Source organism: Cucurbita moschata, unplaced genomic scaffold, assembly GCF_002738365.1.
Source record: "Cucurbita moschata cultivar Rifu unplaced genomic scaffold, Cmos_1.0 Cmo_Scf00038, whole genome shotgun sequence".
In the NCBI taxonomy this organism is placed as follows: Eukaryota; Viridiplantae; Streptophyta; class Magnoliopsida; order Cucurbitales; family Cucurbitaceae; genus Cucurbita; species Cucurbita moschata.
The window spans coordinates 1,111,196-1,132,643 of record NW_019268554.1 but is presented as its reverse complement, the minus strand read 5'-3'; the positions used below and the strand labels follow the sequence as shown (position 1 = coordinate 1,132,643).

General features: G+C 37.4%; 5 protein-coding genes across 6 annotated transcripts; 2 read left to right on the top strand and 3 right to left on the bottom strand.

The window, feature by feature from the left end:
* The first annotated feature begins 596 nt into the window (after positions 1–596).
* LOC111432325 (amino acid permease 4-like) lies at positions 597–4,717 on the top strand. The gene is made up of 6 exons (XM_023069154.1): positions 597–735; positions 821–1,054; positions 1,136–1,229; positions 1,336–1,550; positions 2,413–2,552; positions 3,903–4,717. Exons 1-6 carry the CDS (start codon positions 672–674, stop codon positions 4,554–4,556), a joined length of 1,401 nt encoding a protein of 466 aa, XP_022924922.1. The 5' UTR covers positions 597–671; the 3' UTR covers positions 4,557–4,717.
* Positions 4,718–5,294: 577 nt separating this feature from the next.
* LOC111432548 (20 kDa chaperonin, chloroplastic-like) lies at positions 5,295–8,581 on the bottom strand. Its single transcript, XM_023069485.1, has 6 exons — positions 8,441–8,581; positions 8,062–8,249; positions 6,669–6,848; positions 6,434–6,589; positions 5,686–5,763; positions 5,295–5,601 (listed from the first exon to the last, which is right to left on the bottom strand). The coding sequence occupies exons 2-6, from the start codon at positions 8,239–8,241 to the stop codon at positions 5,428–5,430; spliced, it is 768 nt and encodes a 255-aa protein (XP_022925253.1). The 5' UTR covers positions 8,242–8,249; positions 8,441–8,581; the 3' UTR covers positions 5,295–5,427.
* A 1,879-nt stretch (positions 8,582–10,460) lies between these two features.
* On the top strand, positions 10,461–12,313 carry LOC111432326 (thioredoxin-like 3-1, chloroplastic). Its single transcript, XM_023069155.1, has 5 exons — positions 10,461–10,897; positions 11,373–11,447; positions 11,547–11,613; positions 11,706–11,723; positions 12,045–12,313. Exons 1-5 carry the CDS (start codon positions 10,587–10,589, stop codon positions 12,144–12,146), a joined length of 573 nt encoding a protein of 190 aa, XP_022924923.1. The 5' UTR covers positions 10,461–10,586; the 3' UTR covers positions 12,147–12,313.
* Positions 12,314–13,794: 1,481 nt separating this feature from the next.
* Positions 13,795–18,001, bottom strand: LOC111432552. 2 transcript variants are annotated; one of them, XM_023069493.1, is made up of 4 exons: positions 17,761–18,001; positions 16,310–17,660; positions 15,482–15,556; positions 13,795–14,219 (listed from the first exon to the last, which is right to left on the bottom strand). In XM_023069493.1, exons 2-4 carry the CDS (start codon positions 17,174–17,176, stop codon positions 14,100–14,102), a joined length of 1,062 nt encoding a protein of 353 aa, XP_022925261.1. In that variant the 5' UTR covers positions 17,177–17,660; positions 17,761–18,001; the 3' UTR covers positions 13,795–14,099. The 2 variants fall into 2 exon arrangements, with proteins under 2 accessions (XP_022925261.1, XP_022925260.1); XM_023069492.1 differs by having other exon boundaries at positions 16,310–17,613.
* Positions 18,002–20,201: 2,200 nt separating this feature from the next.
* On the bottom strand, positions 20,202–21,448 carry LOC111432506 (protein DOG1-like 4). Its single transcript, XM_023069424.1, has one exon. It carries the CDS (start codon positions 21,270–21,272, stop codon positions 20,457–20,459), a length of 816 nt encoding a protein of 271 aa, XP_022925192.1. The 5' UTR covers positions 21,273–21,448; the 3' UTR covers positions 20,202–20,456.

The window sequence follows — 21,448 nt, the reverse complement described above, 5'->3', positions numbered from 1 at the left end:
GAACGATTTCAAAGCAGACTCTCATTGATTAGATAGAAAAGATCGCCAAGAATAAATTTTCATGGATCGTAGAAGTCCGAAATATTTTTTATACAAAAAGAACTTAACATGAGGCAACACATATAGTTAGAGCTAGTCGATGTAGACCTACAGTATAATCCAAGTAAAACAAACGTGCTCACAGATAAGCCAAGTAGGAAGCATACCGACATTTAAGTAAGTCAAATTTTTATAATAACGAACAATTTCTAAGTTAAATAGATTATTATTCTCTTAGAATTTTGGACGAGTAGTATGACGATCTCGTCAAATTCAAATATCGAATACTTTTACATTTAAGATAAGATTTTTCCCGTTTGTGACGATAACGATGAAACCTAATTTTCCGACCCAATTCTAAAAGGAGAAAAATTTTGACTGGTTGACTTGCAAATTCTTAGATAATAATTGAAGGATTGAAAATCCCCAAGGGTCTTCCCTTCTCAAAACGTGTATATATATATATATATATTTGTGCATTTTTTAATTAACCTTTTTTTATACTTTAATTTTATTATTATTTTTAATTAATTATGTTTTTTGAAACTTTATTTAAAGAGATACCTCTCCTCCCCCTAGCTCCATCACCTTTCTCCCTTTCCCCTCACCCTTTCCAACCCTACTCCGTTGTCATGGCCATGCTCCCGATCAACGACTCCCCGAGCTCCGATGATGATGGTCGCCCCAAGCGGACTGGTAATTGATCTCCTCATCTCCTTCACCTTCTGTTCGTTACAATACATAATTCAATTAATCTATTCGCTTCTTCTTAAATGTTTAGGTACGTTTTGGACGGCAAGTGCTCACATAATCACAGCCGTAATCGGTTCGGGTGTGTTATCGTTAGCATGGGCAATCGCTCAGCTCGGATGGATTGCCGGTCCCATTGTGATGCTCCTATTTGCCTTCATCAGTTACTATACCTCTTGTTTGCTCACTGATTGCTATCGCTCCAATGACTCAGTTAACGCCAAGAGAAACTACACTTACATGCATGCAGTCCGCTCCTTCCTAGGTATGCAAAGTAACACAAACAAACCAAAAAAATTGATCAATCCATCTCCAGTTCCTTAAATAATATCGAGATTTGTTCCAGGCAGAGGTCAAACAATAGTATGTGGAGTAATACAATACATGGACTTGATTGGAGTCGCAATCGGGTATACAATCGCGTCGTCGATCAGCATGATGTGAGCACAAAACACAAACTTTCTCGAATATAGTTTATAACTTTCAGTTTTCGATTTTCGGGTTTTAATTCAAAAGCTTATTGTTCGTGTGGTTCGTGTTTGGCAGGGCCGTTAAACGATCAAATTGCTTCCACAAAAGTGGGGGAAAGAATCCATGTCGTATGTCAAGCAATCCATTTATGGTATCATTTGGAGTTGTGGAGATAATTTTGTCTCAAATTCCAGATTTTGACCAAATTTGGTGGCTCTCCACAGTGGCTGCTATCATGTCGTTTACATATTCAACCATTGGCCTTGCTCTTGGGATTGCCAAAGTTGCAGGTTTTAACCTAACCATCCCTTTATTTATTCTTTCGATTCGTTTCAAAATGATTAAAGAAATGTTTGGGAGTTCGTCACGAAGAATCGTTCATAGCTCGTAGCTTATCGATGTTTAGATTTACAGCTCAAAAAAGGGTTTGGGAGAATAAAGGTATTTGTTTAAAAAAGAGTGTACAATTTTATATTTAAAATATATTTTTTTTCTAATGGGTTTAGGATAATTTTAAAAATAAATGTGTATTAATTTTTTTAAAAAAAAAAAAATCAATTTTTCTACGAGAATGTTTTAAAAAATAATTAATAATTTAGAGTGTATTTAATATAACTTTTCAATGTAGAATTAAATAATAATCACTTTAAAATAAATTTAAAAGTAAAGAAAAAATACGTTTATAATTAATAAAATTATAAATATATTTATTTCCAAAATTTTAAAATAAGAATTTATAATGTACTTAATATAATTTTTCATTTCAAAAATAATTTTCAATCTTAATATAAAAAAAAAAAAACTTTAAAAAGTCGATTTTATTCGATAGATGTTTAGAGAAGAATTATCCAAAAATATCGACTCATTAATAAAAAATCTTTTAAAAGTAAAGAAAAAAATACATTTATAATTAATAAAATTTTAAAATAAGTATTTCAAATGAATTTTAAATAAAATAGAACTTAAAAATAATTTTCAATCTTAGTATTAAAAAAAATACTTTAAAAGGTCGGTTTTATTTGATAGCTGTCTAGAGATGAATTATCCAAAAATATCGACTCTGAAGTTATTAGTCGAGAACTTTACAAATAAATAAATAAATAAATAAATAAATAATTAATTAATTAATTAAAATATTAATTTGATGTGCAGAAAATGGGAGTTTCAAAGGAACAGTGAGTGGCATGAGTGTGGGAACAGTGACTCAAACCCAAAAGATTTGGAGAACTTTTCAAGCACTTGGAGATATTGCTTTTGCCTATTCTTTTTCAGTTATCCTTATTGAAATTCAGGTATTTTTTTTATTTTTTTTTATTTTTTTATTTTTTTTATTTTTTTTTATTTTATTCCCCTCACTTTTACCATTTTTAAAAAGTTTTTTTCCTTTTCTAGTTAAATTAATATTATTTTTTAAAATTAATTATAAATAATTCCAAAAAAAAAAAAAGATTTTAAATGAAAAATCAAAATTATAAAATAAAGTGGAATAAATACAAAAGTTAGTGAGCAAGAAGTAAAATAAAATAAGTACATAATATTCCCGAATAATGTAAGAATTAATTTATTATTTTTTTTTTCCTTTATTCTATAAACAAAAAAATAATCGAATATTTTTACCGTTAAAAAAATATATATTTGAAACTTCAAAAAGCTTATTCTGTCCACATGGACACTTTTAATTGGATTAGATTAATTAAAGTTTTGTTTTGCTTTAATCAAATCACAAAAATCCCGTCAACGGGTTGATCGATACTGTTTTAAATTGGAATCTTGGTTTCTAAGTATCTTTTAGAGCATTTCTGTCCCATTTTTTAAAACTTTCTTCTAAAATTGAAGCTAGAGACTCGAGTATACGTTGCCCGATTGTTGGCGACACTAATACAAAATTGACTTAGCTCACTTGCGGTTGAGAAGTGAGTGCTGCATAATCGTAAAGTCTACTCCTAAACAAGGTACGATTGTGTCAAGGACTTATCTGGGTTGGGTTCAAAAACATTAAAACTTTGGGAGTTGCATTAGTTAGGGTTGACTAGAACTAACCCGACTTTATTGTTCATTTCCATGATCATTTCCTAAATTAACCGACATGAGACTTTCATCCAACACCTCCCCTTAATCGAGGCTCGACTCTCTTTCTTTTGGAGTCTTAGTCATTTTTTACTATGCCTTCGAAGAGCCTCAACTCCTTTTTCTTTTGGAGTCTTTTGTTCGATGTTTGAGGATTCTATTGACATGACTAAGTGTAGGGCATGACTTTGATACGATGTTAGATGAGCACTACTCTTCACAATGGTATGATATTGTCCACTTTGAGTATAAGCTCTCATGGTTTTGCTTTGGGCTTTCCCAAGAGGCGTCATATCAATGGAGACAGTATTCCTTGATTATAAACCTATGATCATTCCCTAAATTAGCCGAACCAACTCACCCAAATATTTGGTGGTTGATTGAATTGAGTTCATTATTTAATAAGAGCCAACCGGACAATTGGGTAGGATTGAAAAATTATTTCAACCCGACTCATGAAGATTCTTAGTTCTTAGTTGACGGTTGCTAATTCTTTGTGTCGATATCAAACACGGAAGCACTTTTAACTAAGACGGGGATTTGATTTAACATAATCGAGATTATATCGAACACAGGACACAATCAGATGCCCTCCATCAGAAGCAAAGACAATGAAGAAGGCCTCAGGATTCAGCATTGCAGTGACCACAATCTTCTACCTACTTTGTGGATGCATGGGCTATGCAGCCTTTGGCAACAACGCCCCAGGCAACCTCTTGACAGGCTTTGGCTTCTACAACCCGTATTGGCTCCTCGACATCGCCAACGTCGCCATCGTTGTCCACCTCGTCGGCGCCTACCAAGTCTTCTGCCAGCCCGTCTTTGCCTTTGTCGAGAAGATGGCAGCTCAAACATGGCCCGACTCCGCCTTCATCACCAAACATTACAAGCTCCCCCTCTCATCCTCTCGCTCGTACAATATCAACTTCTTTCGACTTGTATGGCGAACCCTTTTCGTGTGCTTCACCACCGTCATCGCCATGTTGCTCCCGTTCTTTAACGACGTCGTCGGGATTATGGGGGCCTTCCAATTCTGGCCATTGACGGTCTACTTTCCGGTCCAGATGTATATTGTTCAGAAGAAGATAGCTAAATGGAGTGTGAAGTGGGTATGTGTTCAAACTATGAGCATGGGATGCCTTTTGATATCCATTGCTGCTGGTGTGGGCTCTCTTATTGGTGTTGTGCTTGATCTTAAGGTTTATAAGCCTTTCATCACAAGATATTGAACATTCAAAGCTTTGAACTTGTCATGTGTTGAGGAAAGGAAGTGGAAAGTCTTTCCTTTTAACTCTTTTAAGTATAATAGTTGTTTAATAGTTGTTTCTGTATCTGGTAATTTACGATCTCTAGTTCAAAATCAATACAATTTCGAGCAAGTTTAGAGGAAGAATTTGCCTATAACATTGTTATTAAACATCATTGGATGAAGACGTCACAATCTAGCTACTATCCACTTGAAATGTCACTTTATAAAAAAGAAAAACTATCAAACACATTGTAATAACGGTTGAAGATATTTAGTCTTCTATTATAGTTTACTGTATCGAACATTTATGGAGATTGACTATGATATGAGATTTCCAAATTATGATTTGAAGTTATGAAAATCATAACTTTGAGATCGATTGAAATGACATTAATCTCATCTAAAATACTATTAATCATTTTTCATGTAATGGAACAAAACCACAAAACGTCCTGTTTAGGAAGCCATGGAACGAAACCATGAAACATCCTGTTTAGGAAGCCATGGAACGAAACCACGAAACGTCCTATTCAGTAAGCTATGGAACGAAACCACAAAACATCTTGTTTAGGAAGCCATTGGACAAAACCACAAAACGTCCTGTTTAGGAAGCCATGGAACGAAACCACAAAACGTCCTGTTTAGGAAGCCATGGAACGAAACCACGAAACGTCCTGTTTAGGAAGCCATGGAACTAAACCACAAGGCCGCAGCAAAATGGAACAAGATCAACGAATTTCCTGTTATTACTCAAATAATCTCAGTTGCCTTCTTCAAAATCCCTCTCTTTAAGCGAAGCAAAACCACAAAAAAACATGTGTTTTATATAACCAATCACAGACTAAATACAACTAAGATAGAACTGCAATCACGTCTGAAGCCCTCAAAGCGATGAAATCAGATCCATCTTTGCCCTTGAACTCGTTCCCAGCATACTTCGAGTACATCACGTTATTTCCCGCTGCAATCGAAAGCGGTTTCTTGTTGCCCTCCTCGTCCAGATGACCAGGGCCAACTGCTATCACCTGAGTAAACCATAATTTTCAAGTCAATCACAGCTGATATGAATCTCTAATGAATCGAAGGGTGTGATTCACACGCTTACTGACCGTTCCGATCGACGGTTTCTCTTTGGATGCCTCTGTCAGCAGCAAACCTCCTGCTGTTTTTTCCTCAGCCGCAGCCACCTGAGATATAATTTAAGAACAAGTATTACATTTCTGTTATAATTCATGTTTCTTTGATTAGCTGCTTCATTATATGCCTCCCATGCTCCAAATCAATAGAACTTTTTCGTTCTTAGATTAGGAGAAGGATGAAAAACAATTGTAATATGATAAGAACATGTCAATGGCATTATGTCAGAAAGATTTTCTAGATAGGCCAGCGCCAAGCTTCTAAAACATGCACAATTGAATGTTCTGACTATCTGGTCTTATGGGATCAACCCAAGAAAGAAGGCCCCATATGATAACCATTGGGTTTTTGAAAATTGTGTTTGTTTATGTCTAAAGCCCAAGTTATCTCTCAGAATGAAAAACAAAAACAAGTTTTTTAAAACTATTTATAACGGCCCCAAGCCCTTTGGGCTTTCCCTTTCGAGCTTCCCTTCAAGGTTTTTAAAACGTGTCCCAAAACGTGTCTACTAGGGAGAGATTTTCACACCCTTATAAAAAAATGTTTCGTTGTACCCAACCGAACGTGGGATCTCACCCTACTTGCTTCCAAAATTTACCTTAGATTTTGAAAACATTTGTAAGTAGATAACAAGCCGTTATTAAGCATAATTTTCAAAAAACAAAGAACGAAAAGCCTAATGGTTGTCAAATGGAGGAGAAGAATCCAAGGGAGACAAACCTTGATCAAGACCCTGTCGTTTAGGGGCTGAAGATCTTTCGCATCATCGGTTTCTAGAATACCGACGATATCATCTTCCTTCAGAATAAGATGCTTTGAACCATTGAACTCTAACTCAGTTCCAGCATACTTGGAGTACACAACTTGAGCACCAGTCTACCGAATCAGAAGAGCATTGAATCAATTAACAGCATAAGAAGATCAAACGCCACTCCAAACATGTAGAAATTCGTACCTTTACACTACTTTCCACTTTGGTATTTCCAATTGACTTGCCTTCTCCAACCGCAACAACCTCCCCACCTTGAGGTTTGGACTGAGCCGTTGTTGGAAGTAAAATCCCTCCATCAGTCTTCTCTTCAGCTTCCTTTATTTTCACCAGCACTCTGTCGCCCAATGGCTTGATCGAAGTGTACTGAAACATAACAATGCACAAACCAGAGTAAGTTTCTTATAGATGGACTCAGAATACCATCTTCAACATGAAATGCACACCACCAGAAACTTATAGCTGTTTGGTTAAGCACCCATACTGGTTTCATTGAATTAAAACTTACCCATCACAATACATACACACTGCTAGCAGCTACGATTGTAATTATGTAACTACACCGGATTATGAAAGACGAAATATCAGCCCCGAGGGATGGTGTAACGGGCTAAGCCCACCGCTAGCAAATATTGTCCACTTTGGGCTTTCCCTTTTAGGCTTCCTCTCAAGGTTTCTAAAAGAGTAGGCTAGGAAGAGGTTTCCACACCCTTAAAAATCTCCCCAACCAATGTGGGATCTCACAATCCACCCCGTCCTCGTGGGCACTCATTCCCTTCTTCAATCGACAGGACCCCCCAATCCACCCCTTCGGGGCCCAACGTCCTTGCTGGCACATCACCCGGTCTCCGGCTCTGAAACCATTTGTAACAAACCAAGCCCACCGCTAGCTAATATTGTCTCTTTGGGCTTTCCCTTTCAGGCTTCCCCTCAAGGTTTTTAGAACATGTCTAGCACCCTTATAAGGAATGATTTGTTCTCCTCCCTAACTGATGTGGGATCTCACAATCCACCCCCTTCGGTGCCCAGCGTCTTCGCTGGCACTCGTTCCCTTTTTCAATCGATGTGGGCCCCCTAATCCACCCCCTTTGGGGCCAGCATCCTTGCTGGCACACCGCTTCGTGTCCACCCCCTTCCTTCGTGGCTCAGCCTCCTCGTTGGCACATTGCCCGGTGTCTGCTCAGCTTTCCCTCAAGGATCTGAAATGTGTTCTCTAAAATGTGTTTGTTAGGAAGAGGTCTCCACACTCTTAAAAAGAATGTTTCCTTCAACCAACGTGGGATCTCACAATGAAAAACGAAATATCAACCACTAAAATGGACAACAAAATGCCGAGACGGGAAGTTAGATGCGTGGAAGCAGTAAGAGGGGAATGCAGAAGCAGCCATTCAAGTAAAATGCAGAAAAAATTAGAAATATACTGTGAAGAAGCATATTTCACAGACGACAGTTCAAAAAAAAAAAAAAACTTAAAATTGGCTAATGCATTTCAAATTTGCAAATATAAGTGGCATATCCTCGTATGAAACAGAAAAGAAAGAGAAGATAATAAGGTGTAGAAGAATAGATGTTGTGAAACCTTTGGAGCAACCACAGTAGCAGCTCTAACAACCAAGCCAGTGTAAGATCTGTTGGCCCGACCCCCCACTATCATATGAACGATAGAAGGAGAGAATTTCACCGCAGAAGGACGAAGGCCATCGAAAGAAGGCAGGTTCCTCGCAGAAATTAGAGATCCTGTGAGCTGAGCTGCCGCCATTTCACGTTCTATCCACAAAAACACCCAAAAAATGATTAGAACGGAATCCTATTGGTGCGAAAAGAAATGCTCAATTTCAAGTGAATCCAAGTACATTCAATGTCAACAATGCAACACATTGCTCGGACACAGAAATGAAGAATCGAGAAAAATCGAAAGAAAACAGATAACGAATTAGAAATGAGAAAAGGATGAGCACCTGAAGATGAAGAGAGAGCCGCGGCTTCAACGGATTAGAAGATTAGAGAAGGAAGAAGATAAACCCTAGCAGCTCCAGCAGTTGAAGTGGGTTTTATCCGAGAAATTAGAGCCTTCTAGAAATTGCTTCCATAATGTGGACAAATAATGGACCCTCATTATTACTATTTCCAATATTCGTTTGAAAACCATATATTATTATCTCGAGCGTTCGATCGTCAAGTGTAGTGACACGATCGTACATTTTCAACCGTGTAGCGTCATGATTTTTACATGATTTTTCATCTGTCTTTGTGACTTTGTCGCACCTTAAGCGAGATTTATCTTAATTAATCGAACACAACTCGTGCGGAATTCAAACTTGTTCGCCCACACACACCACTTGTGCATGCATGTTTAATCGTCTGCGACCTAATTGACTTGCTTTTACACTAGAGCAAGTCACTTGGTTCGACCTTACCTCTACTCGGAACCAAGGTCGCTTGTATGCAACGTTGTATCTCATATTCTCATCTTGGTTCTCGATTAACACGTTTTTTATGTCAATGCTCATCGAGAACGGACTCATGTGTCATTTATATCATTGAGACATCCCGAACATCCATTCATTTGGGCTACATGTCCATGTCTTATCATTTATGGAATCCATATCAGATATCAGGTGCGTATATCGACCTCTAACACATGAGTTGGGGTACAATGTCGGCACACCCGTGATGTTCGAAAATGTCCTTGAAAGACCCATTTCAAAGAAAGTCTCCTGAGATGCTCGTCTCGCAATGCTCGCCTACACTGTGATAACGTATGTGTCATAGGGTAACTCACTTAAGTAACAGGGCCCAAAGGTGTAGAAAGCTGACTCCATGTCTCCCCCTATAGTACGTTTTGAGACATTTCTAATGTTTCTAGAGTAGACATCATTTTAACAAGTAGTCATACGACCTTATAGAGCATTCGTTAGATATTCGATTGACACCAAATTTGATGACTTTTCATCATATAAACAGACTTAACCCTAAAGTCATATGAAAAACTCATATCGAAACTCCGACGTTTAAGGTTATGGTCGGGGACCTTACTTATCCTTCTCTTCAACCTTTTTTATGCCTCAACTTAACTTCGACGCACACTCTTCTTGGTGTGTTGGATGATGCACCGTCTTTTTCCATCACGTCATGATACTTTCATCTATCTTGGCCCTCACGAGGCCAAATGAGCCACTTGAGGGTCATCACCTTGTCAGGGTCACGCCTTACTTGTCTTATTAGTGAGGTTGTGACACGTAGCACCAGATACCGTCAGTAAGTAGTCTTCCCTAGTTCCTTTTTTCTTTCGGTCTCAACCATTGTGTTTCTTGATTTGTATCTCCAACTTGCGTACACGTTCATGATCTGTCGACTCAATTTCCAACCCAACTTTGCCTTTTGATCCCATTCTGGATGATTTGACGAAAGAGAAATGACTAAAAGAAACCAACGATTCTCTCCTCTTAAACAACCTATATCCTCCACACTTAATCAGCATTCAATAAATTATCCGATAAACAATACGCATTCTATCATAACTCGTTCCCGACATAAGCCTAAACCTCTAGAGACAACAATCCCCAATGCCAGATGGATATAGGTTTTCTTACCACTTAACTTGCTTCTAGGCTTAGGGCTGCTTTCTTCCCACCATGTCCTTCCTTTTGTGTCGAAGAACTGGGGCTACCACCCCCTGACAAAGGCAGAAGCTAGGGCTACTGCCCCAGTGGAGGGTCGGTACCTTTCTTTTACGACCTAAATTCCTATTGTTCGGTCGAATTCGCGGATGAAACCGAAAGCTACTATGCGACCTCGATTCAAAGATTGAAATATGATCCTCGATTAATTTAAAAAAAAAAAAAGAATTAAATCTTCACATTATTTCAATTTATAATACTAAGAAATAGTCAGAAAAATTAATTTGATTGGATGGATATGCCATCCCTTCCTCCCACGTGTGGCCCCCAACTCTCACCTTATGGATAAGCCAAGCCCTTCCCAAAACGCTCCCATTTCAATCCCAAACCCCAAAAAACCTCAAAAAAGTAAAAGAAAAAACCCCTCTTCACAGATCGAAGCCATGACCTCCTAGAGAACAAGAGGAAGAGAGGATCTACAGATATGTCTGTGTTGGCTGCGACCACTGCTCAGATTCTGTACAGCGAAGCTCATCATAATCAACACCAAATTCCGAGCAATGGGGGGAGGCGGTGTTTTGTGAACAGAGATTTTGGGTCTGTTTTATTTGGTCGGAGAAATGGAGAGCGGCGGAGGTTGCGGCGGAGGGAGTTGAAAATGGGGCCGGAAGCTGGGTTTTGGCCGGATCTGTCCCGGCCGGCGATGGTGGAGATGGAGTCCATCGAGGATTCCGAGCAGCTTGATCGGATTTTGGCTCACGCCCAGGAACTGTCTCAGCCGGTTCTTATCGACTGGTTCGTATCTCTTCCTTCTTTTATCTCGAAAGGATTTAATCGTCATTTCACCCCAATTAGCTTAATTAGCTTTTATTATTATTTTTAACTAAATTACTAAAACACCCTTAATAATATCATTTAATGTTAAAAAAAATCTCAAATATTTTTTATATTAATTTTACACTAAAATATTTTTGAAACGTGGTACTAATAGTAAGAGTATTTTTTAAAAAAAAGTTTAGCAGTGGAGACACCGGTCCTAAAAGGGAGTGGATTGTGAAATCTCGGTTAGAGAGGGGAACAAAGCGTTCTCTTTATAAGGGTGTGAAACGTTCGCCTTAGAAGAAACCCAGAAGAAGATAGTATCAGCTAACGGTGGGGTTGGCTAATTACAAATATACCCTTGTTGGTGGAATTAAATTAGAGTGTATTAGTTATTTATGTAATTAAATTGAAATTAATTAATGGAATATTTGGAATGAATGGGGAATAGGATGGCAACGTGGTGTAGGAAATGCATCTACTTGAAGCCTAAATTGGAGAAACTTGCTGCTGATTATCTTACCAAGTAACATTTATTATTTATTTTTTTTTTTTTTACATTTCATTTATTTAATTATTTTAATTATTTACTAACTTTTCTCAGTAAAATTAAATATTTTTGCAGAGTAAAATTTTACTATGTGGATGTGAATAAGGTCCCTCAATCTCTGGTTAAACGTGGAAACATCTCTGTAAGTATTTTTATATATATATATATATATATTTTTTTACCTATCCTTCTCATTTTTTAAGTTATTAATTTATATATTTTCTTATTATGCAGAAAATGCCAACAATTCAGGTGATCTATTTTATTTTTTTAATTTTAGATTATTGATGTCATTTCAATCTTAAAATCATTTAATGAAAAATCAGCTTCGGGTGTTGGTTTTATGTTCTTAAAATCGTTTGAATGTGTTTTTCGATGAAACTCTCGGGTTAAAAGCTTTTCAAGAAGTGCTTTCTCGTGAAACATTCTCTGCATATTTGACTCCGGTGGAGTAGTTCCTTATCATTTTCAAGTCTTGTTGAGTACCCCGAAACGTCATTTGGCATTTTGGGTCGAGAGAGGGACAAATAAGGTGTTCGAAATTTTTGCAAAATTATTATTATTTTTTTTTAGCTTTGGAAGGATGGAGAAATGAAAGCGGAAGTGATTGGAGGGCATAAAGCTTGGCTTGTGATCGAAGAAGTTAGAGAAATGATTCATAAGTTTATTTTATAATCGAGTTCGAGTTCCACACGAGAAGCACGTTCCTCATTTTGTTCGGTTGTTCAGTCTCTAGGCAATGGTTCTTAAGACTTCATTATTTTTCGTTTACATGTTTTTATCTTCTGAAAATTTAATGTACATATATTATAAAAAAAAATATCAATGTCGATGAAAATGTTGTATGCAAATATAAGCTAATTTCAAGTTCATCCTATTTTTCAATATAATATTAAAAAAAAAAAAGACTTATCTTCCTTAGTTAGTCTTAAACACCTAAATGTGCCATTTGATAATCATTTAGTCTGATTCGATAACCATTTATCTAGTTAAGATAGATGGTTCAATGCTCTACCATTGAAAACAAGCAACCAACTGGTATTAAATCTGAGTAGTTTTATCATACACTCATGAGAGGTCATTTTGGGTGTGTATCTTTTGAATTTAGACCGCTGTAGATAAAAAAAAAAGTAAAACAAAAAAGAAAAAAGCTTAAACCCAGTTAATTTTGAATGTTTTTCGGTCAAATTGTCTAGCAAATAACTCAACCTGACACGAGTCGAGAGTGTATCTCAACAAGATGAACACAACTTAACATGACAAATACACACCCACTTACCCATTGTCATGTATGACTCCGCATAGTGCATCAACCATAGTCATTGTTATGATCATCACACCTTCCAGTAACTACGATTACAAAGTAGACTCACTTTGAGGTAGATTTACCATTCAAAATTCAACGATATGTGTGGAAGATATTCAAGCCTCCAATCTTTAAATCAATAGTATGTCTTAAACAATTAAACTATACTCACGTTGGTGAGATAGACTGATCACTATCTTTGGTTTAAGACTCAATTCAATAATCCCTATAATGTATCAAATGCATCAAATGCAAGCAGCACAATAATATCCAACATTTCCTCTATGACTTATCCTCTAACCATGTTGACTCACTTCAATCCTTTGTCTCATACGGGCACTAAACAATCAAGTTAACTGGCTCTAAAAATCTAACAGAGGTGATGTTTACCAACATGACCACCATTGTGAATGTAATCGTCCATACCACTAGTAGATATTGTCTTTTTTTAGCTTTCCTTCTTGGGCTTCCTCTCAAAGTTTCAAAACGTGTCTATTAGGCAGAGGTTTCCACACTCCTATAAGGAATGCTTTGTTCCCCTCTCCAATCGATGTGGGGTCCCACAATCCACTTCCCTTGAGCGCCAGCACACCATTACACCACCTCTTCATTCTTTTTTTTTTTCTCATTCAATTTAGGGAAGAGCAAAAAAAAAAAAAGTTTATACCAACTTCAGCTACTTTATATCGGTACTCTTGCCGAGTACTACGCTCTTAAAAAACAAAGTCGAAATAAAAGCAGATAATCATGCTACTAACAACCAAAAATTAATTAATAGCCTTGAAGTAGTTTCATTCTCATGTTAGAATATGTTTCAGTTTTTATGTGATATCCCACGTTGGTTGGGGAGGAGAACAGAACACCATTTATAAGGGTGTGGAAACCTTCTCATATCAGATGCGTTTTAAAGCCTTGAAGGGAAGCCAGAAAGGGAAAGCCCAAAGAAGACAACATCTACTGGGTGGATCTGGGCTGTTTTATTTATTTATTTTTGCATATACAACCAGAATTTCTTCCTGAGAAAAATTTACCAATTTTTTTTTAAAGAATTGAAAATCCTTTTAACAAATAAAAAATGAGCTCTGATGCAAGGAAACAGAGGTAAAGGGTATTTTGTATCCTGTCGAATAACTAATACCTTTCCCAATGTCAACTTCATACTCAGACAACCTAAAACATCACATAAAATCAAAACCCTATAGGATATATTTCATGATATGGGTACCTTAACTAAGTACTAAAGAATTCTATATTTGTGAGATCGCCTTAATAAAGTGGAGAATGGTAAAAAAGATCAAATAGAATGTACATAATGTACCGAATTACGTCGTACGAGCACCATGTGTCCTCGATGCCCAAATGCCGAACAACACCAGGAACAAAAAGATGAACAAAATAGCCCAATATCGTGCAAGACTGTATTTTATCCTGGTAAGCACAAACTACATAAATGGAAGGAATAGAAGTCAGAAGGCTGAGCATTGAAGTTTATATTTCCAGAAGTAAACAAAAAATAAGAAATTAGATTTGATGTTTCCAAAATTTATACATAAATTAGAAACGTTCAAAATGAAAAAAAAAAAGAAAAGAGAAATCTGAATGTAATAAAACGTCCTCTTAAAAAACTTGAACGAAAATATGGTTTCCGAACGGGGTCGAAAGGACTCGCAACAAAACCTTGCTAACTAAATGGCTCTAGCAGTTCCTCATTTATTCTAGTACCCTTCAGCAGGATTATAGTGAGTAAATCAGTCCTCATCCAATCGAGTGGATGTTGGGTGGGGTCAAAGACACTTAATTATCAAGAAATTAAGAAATAAAAAGCGTAAGTACCTCCCTGGTTTCCTCTTTGTTTTCCAGACCGTTCACATACTTACTCCCTAATTCCAAAAAATAATCCTTGGCCATATCATTGCAAATGGTTTTTATCATAGTTTTAAAAGATGCTATTAACTAACATAAAGCTAGAGCGAACCCAAACAAATTTTTGTCCTGTCTATCTCTTTGGGAATGTTTTGACATTTCTTGAACCATGAAACGTTATGAAATGTCTTTACTGTAAAAGCCAGTGACGAACTTCCTAGGAAAGCATATCAAATCTATGCCAAGGGTAGGGTATTGTATCCCTCCCTCCATCCAGCTACCTATAGATTCCCCCATCTCACTCTGTTCCTAACCAACCTTGGTAGGCATCAGTTATAGAAATGCAGAAATATACCGGGCAGACTAGTTACTTGTAAGCTAATTATGGTTTGCCTCCCTGCACATCTAGCATATGTGAATTACACAGGGAGCCCAGTAATGTTTTCAATAAATTGCATGAATGAAAAATTCACCAAATTCGTAACCAAGAATCAACAGAAGTTGTCAACCATCACAATGTTATATGTGGGAAACTGCTCCTTTTATTACTTTCAGGGAGATTTTCTTTGCTAAGAATCAACACTATCTTAAATATTCGAGCTGTAACTTGGACAACGTATGAGAGAAATCCCGTACCTCTTTATGGCTTAAGAATTCCATTAGTTTTATTCCTCTCGTTTTCTTCCATTTTAAATTATGGCCAATCGGAAAGCTTTTTGTATACTGCCTAGCTACCTTTGAGTGAGACCCTCTATACATTACCAAAGAATAAAATTGTTTCCTATAATAAAACATTGCCAGAAAATCAACTTCAGGGCCGTATAAAATGCATTATACTCACAAAGCGGAAGAAAACAACCACGGCTAACGCACAAACTCCTCCAAGAAGAATGTGAAGGCCACTTCTCGCAGTTTTCTGCACCAAAATAGAATTTTTTTTTTAAAGATATGGAGAAAAAGTCTAGCACGATCAAATTAAACCCAAAGGATATCACATTAGAGAAAAGGAAGAAAAAAATACTCCTAAAGTCATATTTTTTCTTTTTATATTATTCCTGCTTTCTTCATTAAGGAGATGAAATTTAATGAAGCTCCAAAGCTTACATGGACGACATAAACACATTTCATTATTTTTCTTAGTTGTGTAAATTGAATCCCCTCTTGAAATTACGGTTTATTATATTATAGCGCAATAGACAAGTTTCTTTTAATTCATGGATAGGCTTTTTTTGTTTTTTTTTTGTTAATTTTATCATATCAATCAAATGAAATTGTTTCCTATCAAAGAAAAGTGTATTATCATTCATTATATGTTTGTAACGTCCCAAGCCTAGGATTCCATAGTCTTAGTGTTTCAAAAGAGGCCGAGGATGAAATTTTTAATCAGAATGAAGATTTTTGTGGTCAAATCGCCAAAATAAGAACTGCCAAATTAATAAATGATCAAGGCATTAGTTTTTTTAATAAGAAAACAAGGACAGTAGCTTCCGACTTATGTAGTGTCATTAGGCATGATACTCAAGTGTGGCCTACTGAGAAGCTTAATTTTTCAGTAATTCCCAGTACTCTGAATTCCCATGTTGAAATAAGAAAATTCTAAATGAACTTTTTTTTCTATAAGAATAATCTATATTAATTATTATAATATAAGATAGCTATTAAGACTTACCTTCCCCAGACGAGGAGCTATTAGGCAAGCGAGCGTAACAGTAAGCAGTCCAGTAGCAAGGAGAATTCCAGTACCCTCAACAGCCCATCTGGTTGCACGATTTTCAGCATGAATAACATTTTCCGGGACGATATTTGGATGTTCCAAAGCAACCTGGGAGGCTGCAGTAGAATTATTGTTGCTACTATAATTATGAGGACTAAACCACAACGAGATTTCACAAAGTCGCTGCCTGCGGACAGCAGCAACAGCATCTGGATCTATATCAGTACTGGTATTAGTATGCGTAGGATTAGGTTCCCCATTAGCAGTTCTTTCCCTTAAAGCTTCATATTCCTTCAAAGAACTCACAACCTTTCTAAAGTCATCAGTTCTAATATTTTCTGCAACACATCCACAGATTTCACAAACTGTAGATCCATGATTGACAAACCACTTGAGAGCACACGCATAATGTACGAGAGCAAGGTCACTCTTACAAGAACATCCAAGCTCGACTAATGCATCTTCATAATGACATGAACCCATTTCAATATCAGCTTTGCAAATGAAAACCTCCCCATTAGGGCCTATGAACTCAATTGAACCAGAATCCCTTTTAACATTTTTTACACTTTGCTTCTCGGGCTTAGAATCCCCGTCGTTTTTTCTTGCTTCCATTTTCGGAGAAGTGATGCCAAGAAATCCTAAGGCAGCATCACCCCTTCTGTCCGATTCAGTACATTGACACACACGACAACTTGCCCCAAATTCCTTGCCTACACTATGGCGAGACTGAGCACCCAAATCTTCATCATTCCCAATTGTTGAACAACCATTCACTTCAGCATTTTCATCAACACACTGCAACAAAATTTCCTTTCTCATTTCATCAGTTATGGAGTTACAAAAGAGTTAAATAAACTAGTAATGTCCTTGGACTACTCAATCATTCTACTTCGATAAGCCCAACAATCAGCCAATTCAGACATAACAATCTTGCTCCCCTGATATAACTGACGAATTCTGAACAAGTGATACGATCAGTAGTTTAAGAATCGACCATCACATACTGCCTCAACGAACATATATTTTCGTCATCTTTACCCAAACACTAATGTAGCCAAACGCCATAATAGTACTTGTCGACAAGAAAAATCCCTACACCAGAGCAATTTTTTCGCTCCATGAACTTGAAATCTCGAACTAAAGAATAATAATTATGGACTTACAGCACTAGATCACCAGAATTCCTCACATTACAACTAAAACAGAATGTTCCCCTTTCCCATTCCCACAATTATCGAAGATAGCTCATCAAACTCCTGATAAAAAACCACGCAGAAAAGGTAATAAAGTCGGCAAGAGCATGCTAATTAGTTGAAGCGGCATTGAAACGACAACAAAATGAGATTCCATAGAATGATGTGCAAGTATAAACAAAGAAAAAGCAAAAGGTAAAAGAGATGGACCTGTTGCAAGAATCAATAATTGAGGCAATCGTTGAAGAAATTGGTAAGGGGCTACAGTGATGGAAATTCTGCCATCTCCCTCTTCGTGTGATTTACTCTGCATCTGCACTTTTGTGGCTAAACGATTGCCGTGAGAGCGCGAGCGAGTGGTATCTGCTAGCAACGATATCGACTGCCTTTCGAGATGTTGCCAACACCATACCATCTTTGTTATCTTTTCCATTGCTAAAATTTTGTTCTTCCTTAGATTTCAATCCATACTTATATTTTACACTAAATTTTACATCTCTTAATCACATCCGATACTTAGCTAAATACGACATCTCGGCCCGACCCAACCCGACCTGACGGTCTAGGAATAACGGTTAACTTTCACAACTCAATTGAGCTTCTACCGGCCTTTGCACTCTCTGACTAAACACTACTCGTACTTGATTGACTTTAGCAGGTCCTGACTGAATCTATACCCCTCATCTCGTGGTCTCATAAATTCTAGCACTATCTGGTCACTTGTCGTGTCTCGTCGGTTCATAACTTGGCTCTTTGGAGTACATCTCGATCTAGCTCTATTTGGGTACTCCTCGCATCGCAATGACTCATAACTTAGCTGCTCGAAGCTTGCTAAGCCACCGTGGATTCTCTATGGGCTATAGTTTGTGGGGTTTATTGCAAGTACTAGCCTTATGTTTTAGTTAGCTTCACGAGCGTCACTTTCATGCACACAAAACTTATTAAGTGAGTATCGCTTTTATATTCCCTAGGTCTTTTCGGGTATGCATCATATCCATACATAAGTGACTATCACTTTCATACACACCGACCATGTAGATATCATTTTCATACATATAGTATCCTCGAAAGAAAATATCATACACATACACCAATCACATATCTTGCAGAAAATGTTCGGTTCATAAACATGATGTATAGAACGTTCTCATAACACACCTGACTAGCATACATAAGATCAATCGTATATAGATCATAGATTATTATTTTAGGAAAACGTATAGCTATCATGCAACAACCAATCATCCCGATAGAATGAATACTTCATGTGCAGTGGAGCATTGTATCATCATTGAATTTGTTTAAAAAATACTCAGTGATCTCACTGTTAAACCGAAAAAATGCATTCACATGCTATATGTATCATGACGGATAGGACTTACTTTTTCATGACTATTCCTTGGGCTTTACTTTCTCTTCCATGTAGGGTCGAATGCATAATACCTCTTTCCATATGGTTCATGCTCGCATGAACCCACTCGGTGGGCTCGTTAATGTGCCCCCTAGGCCTGGTTAGCACGTCCATGTTGTCGAAAATCAACAGAAAAGAAAGGAACACAAATAATATCATGGGTTACACGTGTGTACATACCATACTGGAGAAGTAATCTATGATCATATGACATACAACATGTATGAGATTCCGAATTAAAAAATATGGTTCAATAAAATAATGCAAATAATACTTTCATACTTATAATGAAATAAATTCCTTACGAGACGTACATACATATAAATAGTATTACATTCATGCTTACCAAACGCGGTACATCATTGCGTCTCACAAGTCATAAACATGGTGATATTAACATATCAATCATAGTCAAACATAAAACAAAGTACATGTATCATAGTTCATTCAAATATCGAAACATAAATATTAATACGTAAATAGGGTCATGGGGTACGAGATATTCTTTCATCAAATAATTACATCTAACATAGCTTGTAGGCATTTCAACAAAAAGAGAACTTTCCTAAGGAGTGGTTCGAGACACGTGTCGATTGTGGATTGGACGATTCGCAACCTGAACTTGAAGCTTTGATCCAATCCGACTGGGGACTATCAAGTACACCCTTGTTACGTGCGTAATACGAGCGCATGTGTAACGGCCCAAGCCCACCACTAACAGATATTGTTCTCTTTGGACTTTCCCTTTCTGGCTTCTTCTCAAGGCTTGTGTCTATTAGCAAAGGTGTCCACACTCTTATAAAGAGTGTTTCGTTCTCCTCCCTAACCAATGTGGGATATCACAGTCCACCCTCTTTAGGGCTCAGCGTCCTCGCTAGCACTCATTCCTTTCTCCAATCAATGTGGGACCCCCCCTTCCTCCCGCCAAATCCACCTCCTTTACGGCCCAACGTCCTTATTGGCACACCGCCTCATGCCTACCCCCTTCGGGGAACAGCCTCCTCGATGACACATCGTCCAGTGTCTGGCTCTAATATCATTTGTAACGGCCCAAGTCCACCGCTAGCGGGTATTGTCCTTTTTGGGCTTTCCCTTTCGAGATTTCCATCAAGACTTTAAAACACGTCTACTAGAGAAAGGTTTCCACTATTTATCTTATAAAGGGTGTTTCGTTCTCCACCCTAACCAATGTAAGATATCACAACATGAAATCCACTTAATAATCCCTTGCAACGATTGGTGGGTGTCTCAACTATAATAAAAAGAAAGTAGGTTATGATCCAGATGAGCATGTCAAGATAAAGACGAGATGGTTGACAAATTCCTCTAGAAAAACAAAATGAGTAATGCAATATGACACAATTACATACCCAACAACAAGAGAACTTATTGAATTGAGACAACAAAGAACACAACACAAACAACAAAACCAATACCAACCTTACTATTTCAAGATCAAACCATTTTATTTTCCAAAAACAAAACCATTTTTGGATCAATTTGGTTCCTTAGATCGTCGTCCACAATCTCTTTGCAATCCCCACTCATGAATCCTCAAGTGCAACTCCGCAGCCGCTATGAAAAAATGAACCGTTTGTGATTTTGTCAATATCCCAACAATTTCCTTCAAAGTTGTAAGCCTTAGTTCATCAGCCATTTTCACTATCTCTTTCAAACCATCTTCTCTTCTTCCCAAAGCCACAGTCAATTGCTCTTCCATTCTTGTCATGCACTCAACCGATGACTCTCCCCTTTCCCTTTTGGACTCACTCGCCACATGAGCTAGCTCCACCATTGATGGATCAGCTATTGTCTCTTGATATTTCGCCATCTTTTCACTTATTTCCCTCTCTTTCTTAATCGTCGCCCTTTGTAACGTGTCGGTTTTCATGATTTGTTCGTAAGAGAGATCGGCTAGATCGCCCGTCGAGAGGCCATGGATTAGCTCGGGAAGACGACCTTCGAGTTGGAGACCGGATTTTGAGTAGAGTAAGTGAAAAGCTATGCTTGGTCGCCATCCTCCTAGCCATAGGAATGTGTCTTCCAATGATGATATCCATGTTGGCTTTAGCATTGCCAATGCATCTTGGTCTATCCAATGGGATTTCACCTTGTAGTAATGCTCGTAACACTCCATGACTCGTTTGATTAGCATGTCGACATCGTTCGAACATGTTGTTGGATCGGCATCGTTGGCTTTCGCTAAGGAAATGAGTTCGCTCAGGTATTGGTTTTGCTCGACCAACCAATTTTCGAAGAATTCTCGAAAGGTTTCGCTCTCGAGATTGCTTGACATTGGGTTCGTAGGCATATTGAGATCTTTCGAGACGAAAATGGTTTGTGTTCATCTGATTTGTGTCGGGTTTTATATGTATCGATGATATGAGAAAAGACAAGAATATTGATGTCATCCACTTGTTAGAAAAGTGATTCTCACATGAAAACACACCAAGAGGGGATGAAGTTGGATGAGATTTGGTTTGGTTT

What these genes read in the sequence shown, in the direction of transcription:
- LOC111432326 (XM_023069155.1), top strand. Translation starts at nt 10,587, where the DNA reads ATGTCTGTGTTGGCTGCGACCACTGCTCAGATTCTGTACAGCGAAGCT. An exon ending in CAGCCGGTTCTTATCGACTG is followed by an intron (nt 10,898 to 11,372) that starts GTTCGTATCTCT and finishes AATGGGGAATAG; the next exon opens with GATGGCAACGTGGTGTAGGA. An exon ending in GCTGCTGATTATCTTACCAA is followed by an intron (nt 11,448 to 11,546) that starts GTAACATTTATT and finishes ATATTTTTGCAG; the next exon opens with AGTAAAATTTTACTATGTGG.
- LOC111432552 (XM_023069493.1), bottom strand. Translation starts at nt 17,176, where the DNA reads ATGAGAAAGGAAATTTTGTTGCAGTGTGTTGATGAAAATGCTGAAGTG. An exon ending in TAGCTCCTCGTCTGGGGAAG is followed by an intron (nt 15,557 to 16,309) that starts GTAAGTCTTAAT and finishes ATTTTGGTGCAG; the next exon opens with AAAACTGCGAGAAGTGGCCT. An exon ending in TGGTTGTTTTCTTCCGCTTT is followed by an intron (nt 14,220 to 15,481) that starts GTGAGTATAATG and finishes CCATTTATGTAG; the next exon opens with TTTGTGCTTACCAGGATAAA.
- LOC111432325 (XM_023069154.1), top strand. Translation starts at nt 672, where the DNA reads ATGGCCATGCTCCCGATCAACGACTCCCCGAGCTCCGATGATGATGGT. An exon ending in GCGTCGTCGATCAGCATGAT is followed by an intron (nt 1,230 to 1,335) that starts GTGAGCACAAAA and finishes CGTGTTTGGCAG; the next exon opens with GGCCGTTAAACGATCAAATT. An exon ending in TGGGATTGCCAAAGTTGCAG is followed by an intron (nt 1,551 to 2,412) that starts GTTTTAACCTAA and finishes TTTGATGTGCAG; the next exon opens with AAAATGGGAGTTTCAAAGGA.
- LOC111432548 (XM_023069485.1), bottom strand. Translation starts at nt 8,241, where the DNA reads ATGGCGGCAGCTCAGCTCACAGGATCTCTAATTTCTGCGAGGAACCTG. An exon ending in AAGTGGAAAGTAGTGTAAAG is followed by an intron (nt 6,590 to 6,668) that starts GTACGAATTTCT and finishes CTGATTCGGTAG; the next exon opens with ACTGGTGCTCAAGTTGTGTA. An exon ending in ACGACAGGGTCTTGATCAAG is followed by an intron (nt 5,764 to 6,433) that starts GTTTGTCTCCCT and finishes ATTATATCTCAG; the next exon opens with GTGGCTGCGGCTGAGGAAAA.
- LOC111432506 (XM_023069424.1), bottom strand. Translation starts at nt 21,272, where the DNA reads ATGCCTACGAACCCAATGTCAAGCAATCTCGAGAGCGAAACCTTTCGA.